This window comes from Palaemon carinicauda, chromosome 16, assembly GCF_036898095.1.
Source record: "Palaemon carinicauda isolate YSFRI2023 chromosome 16, ASM3689809v2, whole genome shotgun sequence".
Taxonomy (NCBI): Eukaryota; Metazoa; Arthropoda; class Malacostraca; order Decapoda; family Palaemonidae; genus Palaemon; species Palaemon carinicauda.
This window is the reverse complement of record NC_090740.1, coordinates 15,539,119-15,553,515: the sequence shown is the minus strand read 5'-3', so window position 1 is coordinate 15,553,515 and position 14,397 is coordinate 15,539,119. Positions and strand designations below refer to the sequence as shown.

General features: G+C 42.0%; 1 protein-coding gene across 3 annotated transcripts in view; it reads right to left on the bottom strand.

Annotated features, from left to right (window-relative positions):
- Window positions 1-14,397, bottom strand: part of LOC137655658 (3-hydroxy-3-methylglutaryl-coenzyme A reductase-like) — a 160,480-nt gene that overhangs the window by 43,751 nt on the left and 102,332 nt on the right. For all 3 annotated transcript variants that reach the window (XM_068389596.1, XM_068389598.1, XM_068389597.1), the window contains exons 3-5: window positions 13,896-14,007; window positions 5,162-5,249; window positions 88-278 (exon numbers count right to left, since the gene is read on the bottom strand). In XM_068389596.1, coding sequence (XP_068245697.1) covers window positions 88-278; window positions 5,162-5,249; window positions 13,896-14,007 — 391 coding nt within the window. The remainder of the gene's footprint in view (window positions 1-87; window positions 279-5,161; window positions 5,250-13,895; window positions 14,008-14,397) is intronic.

Sequence of the window (14,397 nt, the reverse complement as noted above, 5' to 3'; positions counted from 1 at the left end):
AAGTTATTATAAATGAGTACACTATAATGCAATATTCTCCATTAGGTCTATGATAGTACAGGACTTATGACTGTGCAATTTGCTTACCTGAGAGTGTGCCAGCCCCTATGACTAGAGCTTCGACAATGGTGTCGAGAGTAAGGGAAGGACCCAAACGAGCCATACCACAAGCAATATTGGTATGAACTTCCGTCTGGCTTGACGATGTCAAAGCAAACTGTGCCAGCAAGCTTGCTTTACTTAGGTCAACCAGTAATAGGAAGAAGAACAGTGCATCCCTGAAAGAACCAAAACAAGTAATTTAAAACAAAACAGGGATACAAAGAACAGACATATACAACATAATTAAAAACCTTAAAATATATTTGATATAATAAAAGGAATTCTAATATTGTAATAAAATTTATTTCTACATTCTACTATTGTTCATTTTGCTTCTTTTCTAGAAGCTTTGTTTACAGTAAATGATATTTACCTGTAAACATTTCTAATATTTTAAAAATACCTATTTTCTTTCTCTTTAATAGACAAAGGCCTCTAGTAAAGAAGCCCAGTACTGATGTGCCACAGTATCTTTATCCTTTTGGTTTTAAAGTTAAAATTATTCCTTATCCTCATAATACCACAAGCCAGTGAGGAGCAGGTTGGACATGTATATGAACATCAGGGGAATATAGAAATAACAAATCATACTATCAAAATTCTATTCATTCCTGTGAACCTCTCCTGATGTTTACATTGATAACCCCCACACTCCAATGAAAGTTGTGAATCAGCGAAGGAAAGATATACTGTAGGTCATTTTCAAGTTTAAGTGGTATATAAACTCTACACACCTAGTCTAGTTTACTTGTAACAAACCCTCTAAAAATATAGGGTCGGTGATTGAGAGATCCCCAGACTCTCCTAAGAAAGTGGTTCGAGGTAAGTATTCGGTGTTGGAACAAATATAGTTTAAAATATAAGATTCCCGACCGTACCAAAGCTATTTAAAATATCTGACTGTAGACTTTCAAAATTATATATACTTGTTGTTTATTGAATTAATCCCAGCATTCTTACAGATAAGATACTTATAAATTAACTGAACTCTCAATTAATTAAACCATGTCCCCTGCAGCCAATATAGGGCCTAGAGCCCAGTAATCTTGATAAGTAAACCATGATTCTATAGGATAATGTTTAGCGAAAACCAAATTGATACACCATTGACCTAATACTAATACTATTTCCAGAAAAAGATTTCTGCAAAAATCAGGGGATTTAGTTGCGCTACTAATATCATGGACCTAAACTTTCAAGGCTCTTATTATATTTGAATCCAATTCTTTGTGAGCATTTGTGACCCAACGTTTAACTAGAAATGACATTGCTTTTTTTGGTCAGAGGGCAATTTGGGACCCTAATCCCCAAAATATATTAAGGACACCACCTGAAATGCCTCTAATTTTGTCCATATAAAGCTAAATGGTTCTTGCAAGACACAGAAAAGGGATTTTGACGAAGGAAAAATCTATTTCTGGGCTCCGACCCGTGTCGGCCAGTGAAATGCTCCTATAGCACCATTTCTAAGGTATATAACCACATCATGTTGAAGTTTTTTCCCATGGCGGCAATGCACAAGTGGCACCTGTCACCTGGACCCTCAGGGTTATGCCACGGACCCTACGATTCTAGATTGGAATACCTGGAAGACGATTTATCTGTTTCCTGCGGTGAATCTCCTGCTGAAAGTTCTGCACAAACTCAAATCCGTCAAAGGTCGAGTGGCTCTCGTAGCCCCCAACTGGCCCAAGAGCACTTGGTTCCCCTTGTTGCTAGAACTAGGTCTCCGCCCCCAGCGGATTCCCAATCCGGTGATAACAAGACAGTGCAAACTCGCAACGTGTTCGCTTCCTCAAGGATTTTGAATGCCCTAACTTTATGGAGTTCATGAAGTTCGCAGCCCAACGTGGTACAAACATCGATTCTTTGAATACTATTTTCCTGGAATCTGACAAAAGGGACTCTACTCTCCGTCAATATGACTCAGCTATCAAGAAATTAGATGAATTCTTGAAAGATTCCCAAGTTGAGACAATGACGCTGAACCGAACTCTGACATTCTTCAGAACTCTCTTCGAATCTGGCCTGGCAGCCAATACCATTACTACAAGGCAGCCAATACCATTACTACAATCAAGTCAGACTTGGGAAAGATCTTCCATATTGGTTTTGACATTGATCTAACGGATTCATATTTCTCATCCATTCCGAGAGCTTGTGCCAGGCTAAAACCTTCAACTCGCCCTAGCGCAGTTTCCTGGTTTTTGAACAATGTTCTTAAGCTAACCTCTGACACCCCAAATGAATCCTGTAACTATATGGCATTATTAAGAAAGTCACTTTTCTTTTGAGCCTCGCCTCGAGCTCCAGAATCTCAGAATTGTCAGCCTTATCTAGTAACCCTGGTCATATAAAGTTTTTCTCTTCGGGTGAGGTTCTTCTCTCTCCTAACAAAGTTTTCCTGGCTAAAAATGAAGAACCCCCAAAACAGGTGGTCTCCCTGGAAGATTGTTCCACTTCCTCGGGATCCATCCCTGTGTCCAGTTACCACCCTGAAAGCCTACTTAGGTAGTACTTCCACTGCAACCACAGGGCCCTTACTTATTAGAGAACACGGAGGAACTATTACCCTTAAGGGAATCATACAAATTCTTTATTTTATTAAACAAACTAATCCTGCATCATTCCCACTTGTCCATGATATTAGAGCTGTCGCTACCTCATTTAAATTTTTCCACCTTATGAAATTTGATGAGCTCTCAAAATATACGGGTTGGAGGTCCCCTAAAGTTTTCAAGCGCCACTACCTAAAACCTTTAGAAGCTCTTAGATTTGCCACAGTAGCTGCAGGGAATATAGTTCCTCCTGAAGGTACTGAGTCCTAATCACATCGTCTTGCTCTGTCCTCTTTCCCTCCTGCTTGGCTTACCTGTTGTTCCTACCTGTTTTGTTACTATACACCCTTATGGTGTATTATTTTATTATTCAATTGTTCAATTTCACGAATTGTTTTCATTACACTTGTTCTTAATCCCCGAGCTGATTTTACTTTGCGTTTTTGATAACCAAGCTGGATTCCCACTATTCATATCTGTTGCATTTTACCTACGGGTTTCATTATTGATTGTTTCCCATGTCTTTTTATCACTGTCATATACATGTTGATCTAATTTTACGGGTTTCCACATCCCTCTTTTTTTTATATTAAACTCATCAGCTCTGTTATTTTGTGTTATTCTCTCTTCAGGTAGTTAGCCATATTGGGTCCCCATTCTCTGGTAAGATTTCACTGGCCGACACGGGTCGGAGCCCAGAAAAGGGATTTTGACGAAGGAAAAATCTATTTCTGGGCGAGAGACCCGTGTCGCCCAGTGAACCCGCCCGTCCCTTCCTAATTGGGCCCCAATCTGGGGTGCTACAAGGAGTGACATCACTGGCGTGGGTTGGTTAATAGTAGTACGAGGTTGAACGGCGCCTCGCTGTTCGGGGATTTTGACAGGAGACATCTAAATGGTGCGAGGCCTCTGGTTGTGATTTATCGCGCCCCAGTATTATATCGACACCTTATACAGGTGAGCGAGCTGGGTTCAACCTGGCATTCCCATGCAATTTTTTCTCTGGTAATATATAGCAGTTATATACCTTAGAAATGGTGCTATAGGAGCATTTCACAGAAATGTTTTTTGACAATATGCTTTTATCCATTTTCAAAGAAGGGATATGAAAAAAATTGGAGCCAAGCTTAGCCTTGAAATAATTTTTTGCTCTGAAGGAAGTCAAAAGGGACAAAATCATCGCACATTGCCCAAAAGCCCACCTTGACAGACCAGGCTTGTAGTTCACTTGTGTGTTTAGCTAACGCTAATGCCAACCAAAGTGTTTTAGCGGGAAGATCTTTAAGCAAAGGTTCTTCCAAAGGTTCAAAGTTTATACCTTTTAAATGCTGTAAAGCCACACCAAAATTCCAGAAACTTGACCATACTACTGGAGGCCTTTCAATACAGAAAGACCTAAATACATTCTCTTTCATAGTTGAAATGGACAGATCTAATTCTAGATGCTTGAGCACAGAATTATGCAGATACAGATGATGCTACTCTCTTTGCATCAATTCCAACTCCTGAATGTAGATCGGGGGTTGTTGAGTCCCTTAACAGAGATATAGCTAAAATTAGAGCATAGTGCAAATTATGGGGCATGAAGTCAAATCCTAAAAAGAATCAAAATATGATTGTAAGTACAATAGGTCGAGGACAGCGGCTCTTCAACATCCGGATCTCCCCATCGATGTTTATTTAACTTTGTATGACTGCTGCTTCCTCCGGTGCCTTAGATGACCGCGGAGGTAGCAGCAGTAGGGGATTCAGCATTATGAAGCTTCATCTGTGGTGGATAATGTGGGAGGTTGGGCTGTGGCACCCTAGCAGTACCAGCTGATCTCGGTTGAGTCCCTGGTTAGGCTGGAGGAACGTAGAGAGTAGAGTTCCCCTTTTTTGTTTTGTTTCATTGTTGATGTCGGCTACCCCCCAAAATTGGGGGATGTGCCTTTGGTATATGTATGTATGTATGACTCTTGAAATTTTACTTTTTAATTTACTTTTGAGAAACACGCTGTTTGTCTCTTCTTCAATTGCACAAAAATTTGGCTTATTAAGAAAGTCTTTTAGGATTTTCAGTGATCAATCTACTTCCAAGGAAGTGTTTTAATTCTTTAATGCTAACTTGTTTTGAATTTTTTCTCTTGTCTGGTCTTCAGTTGCTACATCTCATCTTAATATGAGTGACACAAACTTACGGTATTTCAAATTTCCTATTTCTGATCTAGATATTAATCTCTGGCACCTTTATTCAATTAGTTCATTATACATGTTGCATAAGATTTTTCATAATTCTGACCATCCTTTGCATTCAGATCTTCTTGAGCAGTACCATTCTGTAAGTAATACTAGGTATACAATGAATTCTAACAGTCATACCTTCTCCATTATGAGGCTAAATACTACACAGTATTCTAGAAGTTTTATTCCAATTGTAACTAAGATGTAGAATCTTCCTAATCAGGTATGTTAATGGAATTAACATATATTACAGTACAGTAATACGCTGCAGTACTTACTTCAAATCGGAAACATCACTGTCCAGCAGTTTGATCACAGAGCAGCTAAAAACAAAGCTGGAGAATACAGCAAATAATCCAGCAATCCCTGTAATATATTTAGGAAAATATCAGTTGCAATTGGAAATATTTTTAAAACAAATGCATGGTAATAGAAAATAAACTATGTTTGTGAAAAGGTATTACAGAGATAATCTCCATTATTAACTTCCTTCTTGTGAATGCTATCAAATGGTTATCAGATAGAAAAATATAATTTTCAATATTAAACTTACCCGATAATCATGTAGCTGTCAACTCCGTTGCCCGACAGAATTCTATGGAGGGATACGCCAGCTATCACAATACTAGAAGGGGGTGTATTTACCAGCGCCACCTGTGGCCAGGTACTCAAGTACTTCTTGTTGACACCTCCTCAATTATTCCTCTGTCGTGCTTCCGGCAAGACGTTCTGGGATACGCTTATGTTCTTGGAGTATTTTCACGACTTTGGTGAAGTATTTCTCTTTGATTTCGGCTGTCGCTTTACTGGAAACTTCTATATTAGCTTAGTTAGCTTTTGGAATTAATTTGATTAATTATGGTGACGAGGAGAGTATGATCTCTCGTTCACCTTTCAATGGCCGACCCTTCCCTTAGACGGAAGTGTTGGTGTCTGGGAGAGTATAGACTCTCTTTCTTAATTTTGCTTAACAAAAGTTATAGATTTATTTTATATCTCTCCGCCTCTTATAGGCCTCTTCGATTAACTTCCTTTTATTATAAACTTATTGAAATTAATTTTTATATTTGTTTATATTCGACCTTCCTAATAGTAGGCGGTCTTTTCTTGGTACCGAAGTTAATTAACATTGAGCCCGTCATTTCGGTTTTACCTGTTAACATATTATGCTATTTCCACCACAGAGTTTGAAAGAATTACTTTGATAGTCTCGTACTGTTTTCAAAGTTGAACTAACGTTTTGTTTTGTCTCTGCAGTTGTTGACGTTCAGAACGTTCAACTTGCACTCTATCGTTACGATAGAGAAAGAATGTTCACGGTTTCACGTTGCAGTAAGAGTAACCGTGTCTAGCGTTTTGTTCATTCTTTCTTAACTTAATGGTTTTGATCCTAATAAAGGAACTTTTCAGTTTTTTCCTTTAACAATAATATGTTTTAACGATATATATGATTGGGCTCTTCTCTCAGGTTCTAAGTCAAGAGAGAGAGAGAGAGAGAGAGATAGAGACGTAGGGAGAAAGAGGATAAACGTTTCATTCAAGCCTGCCAGGCGTACGAGTAACGTCGTTATCGTTTTTGCTCTTCTCCCTAGTCTCTTTAGGGGAAGAAACTAAACGTTTCTAGAGTGATCTAGTGTTTAGTCTCTTTCCAGCCACTGAATTATCTTTCATTAGATTTTTCTGTTACATTGTAATTCTGTTTTCGCAATTACTAACTTTTGAGAAAGGATAGAATTGCGTGTTTCAGGTACAAACCACTTAAAGTTTCGAGTTCAGTGAAATAAGTGCAAACAGAAAATCAAAGTGATAAGTGATTAGCGCAAAGTTCAGTGTTGTGCGTGAGGGTACTTCTGTGCGCGCCAGTCGTCCTCCCAGTCCGGGACCTCTTGCAAGCTCCCAAGCCCAGGGGAGAAGCAATGTCGAAGGGCAGAAGGGTTCAGCAGGCCTTGATCGGCGCACAGAAGTATCCTCAGTGGTTGTGGGCGTGTCTTACCGAGACCGTCACTCCCACCCGCAGACGATTGAGCCCTTATTTTGCTCGTCTGCAGAAGAAATTTAGGGGAGAAAACGCTGGTCTCAGGTCTCAAGACCTTTTAAACGTAAAGTCCAGACCTATGCCAGACGTACGAAGTTAGAGTTCACAGTCATTGGGTTAGCTCTGACTCTCCTCAGTCATCAGTTGAATGCACTCCGCCTAAGAGGAGTAAGGTTCTGCCACAACAGAGCTCGACTGTTAAGGCTTCACCTCAGCCTACTGTAGTTTCTGCCGACCCCAAGTGGACTCTACTACAGTCCATGCAAGCTCTGCTTTCGGACTTGATGCGTGAGTGTCGGGCTGAGAGTGTTGCGCCTCCGCCTCCGCCTACACTCCCTCCGCCTATGCTCGCTCCGCCTGATCGCAGTACCACCTGCCAGGCGTACGATGTTGTGGACTCTACTTCAGTCCATGCAAGCACAGCTTTCGGACTTGATGCGTGAGTGTCGGGCTGAGAGTGTTGCTCCTCCGCCTCCGCCTACACTCCCTCCGCCTACACTCGCTCCGCCTGATCGCAGTACCACCTGCCAGGCGTACGATGTTGTGGACTCTACTACAGTCCATGCAAGCACAGCTTTCGGACTTGATGCGTGAGTGTCGGGCTGAGAGTGTTGCTCCTCCGCCTCCGCCTACACTCCCTCCGCCTACACTCGCTCCGCCTGATCGCAGTACCACCTGCCAGGCGTACGATGTTGTGGACTCTACTACAGTCCATGCAAGCACAGCTTTCGGACTTGATGCGTGAGTGTCGGGCTGAGAGTGTTGCTCCTCCGCCTCCGCCTACACTCCCTCCGCCTACGCTCGCTCCGCCTGATCGCAGTACCACCTGCCAGGCGTACGATGTTGAGCCACGTGCTGAGTTTGCTGTTCCCAGTGGTGTTCAGCCTCCGCCTTCCTTAAGGCAACCTTTACAATGGGATCAGGAGGATTATACCTCTCTTCCTCCGCCTCCACTTGCTGCTCCACCAGTGATGCAACACTCGGTTGAGGTACAACAACCTCTCCCGTCCATGAGTCAGTCTCCTCAGCTCTCGCTGCAGCGAGCTCAACCCTCCACAAGGCAAGCACCACAACACCTTAGCCTTGCGCCTCAGGAGCCTCAGCTTGCGAGACATTTACCTTGTTCTGCGCAGCCTCTTCCTCATCGCGCTCCGCTCACACCACAGGAACTGGAACTTGCTACTCCGCTTCCGCCAACCGCTCAGCAAGCGCAACCCTTGGGTTCAACCACTCATGCTAGGAGTCAGCCGCCTCCACCCATGCGCCTTCCTTCTGCTTGTCTTTTATTCAGCCTTTGCAGACTGAGCCTCAGGTGTTCCCTCAACAGAGTCTTGAAGAGGAAACCACAACTATTGTTGTTCCAGCTCGTTCTGACTCTGCTGTTCAGCATACCTTACCTCCATTTTCAAACCATGGCAAAAAATATGAATCATGAGTTATGAATGTAAGGTAAACATTATGTTGATTTTTAAACCCCATGCAAGCATGCATAAAGCACTCTAGCACTGGTCATGGAATTTCTGAGAAATGTTAAACGCCATGCACACGCTCTGCTTTCCTTACAGCAGGCTCTGCTTACAGCAGGCTCTGCTTACAGCAGGCTCTGCTTACTACATGCTCAGCATACAGCATGCTCTGCATTCAGCATGCTCTGCATACAACATGCTCTGCATACAGCATGCTCTGCATTCAGCATGCTCTGCATACAACATGCTCTACATACAGCATGCTCTGCATACAGCATACTCTGCATACATCATGCTCTGCATACCTTACCGCATGCTTCTCAGTCACACATCTTGGGTTGTTGCCAACTCACTAGACTGTCAAGCAGTTTCATAACGTTGCCTTCTAGTCTGCTGCTTTTGCACCAGTGAACCCTCACTCAGAGAACTTAGCTTTTCTAGGATAAGGTCCCTGTAGATGAGAAAGTTCTTTTCTCCCTCCTTCTGATATTCCCTTGAGGACTCTGTCATTTGGAGGGAGCCTTTAGCTGCATAACCTCTTATGGACTTTTATTTAAGCATAACATGCTTCCAGGGAAGGTTATGGTTCCACTTCAGTCGCTAATCCCGTCTGTTACCACACCTGCTCCCATAGACCTTGAGCTGTGTTGCATGACATGCAGTCCAAGCTTAGTCCTTGTTAGAGGATTTTTTGTTTACGGAGTCAATGTGTCACGGGGAAGACGTTCAACAACCAACAGAAGTGACTTGTTGTGACGCAGTGCGGCAACCTCAGCAACCCGTTAAGGAGTTGTCTGTACGACCCAGACAGTCTAGACAGATTCGGGTTGTCACTGTACTTCCTCGCTTGCCCATGATTGACAGTTCACAGACTGTGCAGCAGTATCATGATCTTGTGTCCGGCTCCGTCAGACGACTGGCTTTTAAGAGCTCCCACAAGTCGTCGCTGTCTGGAGATTTTCAAATGGACTATGGATCTGACCAAGGAACTGGGCCTCCTGGTCAATTTTGAGGAGTCTCAGCTCGTTCCATCCCAAACCATTGTCTCCTTGGGTATGGATCTTCAGAGTCGAGCTTTTCGGACTTTTCCGTCAGCCCCAAGGATCTTCCAAGCCCTAGAATGCATCCAGAGCATGCTGAGAAGGAACCGATGCTCAGTCAGGTAGTGGATGAGTCTAACAGGGACACTTTTATCGCTGGCCCTGTTCATCGTGTTAGGGAGACTCCACCTCCCCTCCCTTCAGTATCATCTAGCTGCTCACTGGATAAAGGACATGACGCTAGAGACGGTCTCAGTTCCTGTTTCCGAAGAGAGGAGGTCTTCTCTCGCGTGGTGTAAGAACAGCTTTCTTCTCAAGGAAGGCTACCTTTGGCTGTTCAGAAACACGACCGCCGTCTCCTCTCGGACGCATCAGACACGGGCTGGGGTGCGACTTTGGACGGACAAGAATGCTCGGGAACATGGAATCAGGAGCAAAGGACACTTCACATCATTTGCAAGAAGTTGTTGGCGGTTATTCTGGCCTTGATAAACTTCAAGTCCCTCCAGCTTAACAAAGTGGTGGAGGTGGACTCTGACAACACCACAGCCCTGGCTTACATCTTCAAGCAGGGAGGGACTCTTTCGTGGAAGTTGTTCTAGATCGCAAGGGACCTACTCATCTGGTCTTTAGATCGAAAGCTAACTGGTAACGAGGTTCATTCAGGGCGGTATGAATGTCATGGCAGATCACCTCAGACGGAAGGGTCAGGTCATCCCCACAGAGTGGAACCTTCTCAAGAGTGTTTGCAACAGACTTTGGGCCCTGTGGGGTCAGCCAACCATAGATCTGTTCACTACCTCGATTACCTAGAGACTCCTGTTGTATTGTTCTCCGATTCCAGACCCAGCAGCAGTTCACGTGGATGCTTTTCTGCTGGATTGGTTCCATCTCGACCTGTATGCATTCCCGCCGTTCAAGATTGTCAACAGAGTACTTCAGAAGTTCTCCTCTCACTAAGGGACACGGCTGACGTTGGTTGGCTCCGCTCTGGTCCGCGAGAGAATGGTTCTTAGAGGTACTGCAATGGCTGGTCGACATTCCCAGGACTCTTCCTCTAGGAGTGAACCTTCTAAGTCTACCTCACGTAAAGAAGGTACACCCAATCCTCCACGCTCTTCGTCTGACTGCCTTCAGACTTTCGAAAGACTCTCAAGAGCTAGGGGCTTTTCGAAGGAGGCAGCCAGAGCGATTGTCAAAGCAAGGAGAACATCCACTCTCAGAATCTATCAGTCTCAAGGGGAAGTCTTCCGTAGCTGGTACAAGACCAATGCAGTTTCCTCAACCAGTACCACTGTAACCCAGATTGCTGACTTCCTGTTATATCTAAGGAAAGTAAGATCCCTTTCAGCTCCTACGATCAAGGGTTACAGAAGTTTGTTGGCAGCGGTTTTCCGCCACAGAGGCTTGGATCTTTCCACCAACAAAGATCTACAGGACCTCCCTAGGTCTTTTGAGACCTCAAAGGAACGTCGGTTGTCCACTCCAGGCTGGAATCTAGACGTGGTCCTAAGGTTCCTTATGTCATCAAGATTTGAACCTCTCCAATCAGCCTCTTTTTAGGACCTCACATTAAAAACTCTTTTCCTCGTGTGCTTGACAACAGCTAAAAGAGTAAGTGAGATCCACGCCTTCAGCAGGATCATTGTTTTCACATCTGAAACGGCTACATGTTCCTTGCAGCTCGGTTTTTGCTAAACGAGCTTCCTTCACGTCCTTGGCCTAAGTCGTTCGAGATCCCAAGCCTGTCCAACTTGGTGGGGAATGATCTGAAAAGAGTACTTTGCCCAGTTAGAGCTCTTAGGTACTATCTAAAAAGGTCTTAACCTTTACAAGGACAATCAGAAGCCTTATAGTGTGCTATCAAGAAACCTTCTTTTCCAAGTTCTAAGAACTCAGTTTCTTACTATTCAGGCTTCTGATTAGAGAAACACATTCTCGTCTGAAGGAAGAAGACCTTGCTTTGCTGAAGGTAAGGACACATGAAGTGGGAGCTGTGGCTACTTCAGTGGCCTTCAAACAGAACCATTCTCTGCAGAGTGTTATGGATGCAACCTATTGGAGAAGCAAGTCAGTGTTCGCATCATTCTATCTCAAAGATGTCCAGTCTCTTTACGAGTACTGCTACACCCTGGGACCATTCGTAGCAACGAATGCAGTAGTAGGCGAGGGCTCAGCCACTACATTTCCATAATCCCATAACCTTTTAACCTTTCTCTTGAATACTTTTTATGGGTTGTACGGTCGGCTAAGAAGCCTTCCACATCCTTGTTGATTTGGCGGGTGGTCAATTCTTTCTTGAGAAGCGCCGAGGTTAAAGGTTGTGATGAGGTCCTTTAGTATGGGTTGCAGCCCTGTATACTTTAGCACCTTTGAGTTGATTCAGCCTCCCAAGAGGAACGCTGCGCTCAGTAAGGAAGACGATCTTATTAAAGGCAGAGTAACGGTTCAAGTCGACTTCCTTACCAGGTACTTATTATTTCATTGTTATTGTGGATAACTGATTATATGAAATACGGGATACTTAGCTATCCTTTAGTCTTGTACACTGGTTTTTCACCCACCCCCCTGGGTGTGAATCAGCTACATGATTATCGGGTAAGTTTAATATTGAAAAATGTTATTTTTATTAGTAAAATAAATTTTTGAATATACTTACCCGATAATCATGATTTAATCGACCCTCCCTTCCTCCCCATAGAGAACCAGTGGACCGAGGAATAATTGAGGAGGTGTCAACAAGAAGTACTTGAGTACCTGGCCACAGGTGGCGCTGGTAAATACACCCCCTTCTAGTATTGTGATAGCTGGCGTATCCCTCCATAGAATTCTGTCGGGCAACGGAGTTGACAGCTACATGATTATCGGGTAAGTATATTCAAAAATTTATTTTACTAATAAAAATAACATAATTCATCCATTATTCAGTATTGCAATTTATTGTTTTCATCTATAAAACAATTATCTAGCTACAGGAAAAGAATAAAATGTTTACTAAAACAATATAAAATCTTTAAAAATTAAAATTCATTTTCTTTTTTAGTAGCTTAATTGTGAGTCAACTCAATTTCAGGAAGATGATGAAAAAATCCTTTTCCACATTGCAAAGCAGTTTACAGTTCTAGCATTGTATGACCTCAATACAAGATAGTAGTAGTATTGTTTGGTCTTAATACCTCTGTAAAGTCGTAATTAATGCCAAATAAATCAATATGAAAATAACTAAATTTGTACTGTATTACCACAAAAAAAATTTTCTACAATTGTCAGAGTATATATTTAGTTACAAAGGGATTTCCCAACTCCAAGCAAGTAGAACAAACCATGGTCTTAGGGGCCTTTGAACTTAAGAGAAGGAATTATCTACAGTACTAGTTCAGAATCACTTTGAATGAAATGAAACTGAAATGGATTGCTACCTTGTTGACAAGGTCAGGATATGTAATGTTATGGGAAGGAAAAATTAAACTGAAGTTTCACTTACCCCATCAATATAGTGTATAAGCATGTACAATGCAATTTCATATTACCATTATTATCATTTTCTAAGCTACAACCCTAGTTGTAGAAGCAGGATGCTATAAACCCGAGGGCTCCAACAAGGAAACTAGCCCAGTGAGGAAAGGAAATAAGGGAAAACTACAAAAGAAGTTTAAGAACAATAACTTGAAATAAATCTTTCACATACAAACTATGAAAACTTGAATATAACAAGAGGATAAAAACTTCAAAATAACAAAAGGAAGAGAAACAAGATTGAATTCTGTAGTGTGACCGAGTGTACCCTCAAGCAAGAGATCTCTAACCCAAGACAGTGGAAGACCATGGTACAGAGGCTATGGCACTACCAAAGACTAAAGACAGGGATTCCTCCTATACATATTGTATTAATATTTGGCAACATGCTGAGCATGCTGTGTAAGATTTTTCATAATTCTGACTATCCTTGGCATCCAGATCTTACTGTGCCATCCTGTACTGTACGGTACTAAGGATGCAGTCAATTTTAACAGCCATGCCTTCTCCATCATAAGTGAGGATAAAGGAAGGATTACTGTAAAATGCATTTCTAAGAGTTATAGCAATGGACATAGCTGGTTCTTCCATTGCTATAGGAAAGGAACACCCATTGCTATATATCTAATTATTGTACATTTAACCACTTAAACATGATGAAGTCCAATCAAAAGCTAGAGACCATTAGTAACAAGACTATGAAAATGGAAGAATATATAATTATGAATGAAATAATCTCTTAACAACAGTGACATTGTGTTGATGTGTTGTGAATAAGACAGACACATAGCAACTGGATTTAACTGGTGATAAACTCCTAAAGATGCATTTTAGCCTGGACATACATACAGACAGCCAGGTAGGAATTCTTCCACTCCAGTGTGTCTGGAGATTGAGCTGACGCAGAAATAAGCTAACAAACATTCATGGGTTTTTGCTGAACCCTATACCTTACCTAAAATATACTTAGATCCAATTTTATGGAGTTTTCGAAACTGATGATAAGTGTAAAGAAGCGCTGAGCAACGTATAATAGTCATTACGACCACGTCTAGTCCTTGATATTCCTGGAAAATAAAGAAAATATAACATGAATTATCAAAATACATGACACACGGTTTTACTTAAATCTCCACTGTACATTGTTTACAATCTTATCTAGCACATAATATTCATGGATTTTTACATATATATTTTGAACAATGCTTCATAAACCTATTATACACAAGCTTGTCGATCTTTTTAAATATGTTTATACCACATAGCTCGAGAGAGAGAGAGAGAGAGAGAGAGAGAGAGAGAGAGAGAGAGAGAGAGAGAGAGAGAGAGAGAGAGATTGACTTATCTCTTAATGAAAAAATGACCACAAGACGCATGGAAACAGTAACCAAAAGAAACAAATTCCAGAATAATAGTAAGAATAACTATCAAACAGAGCATTAAGTATGCGCTCAGCT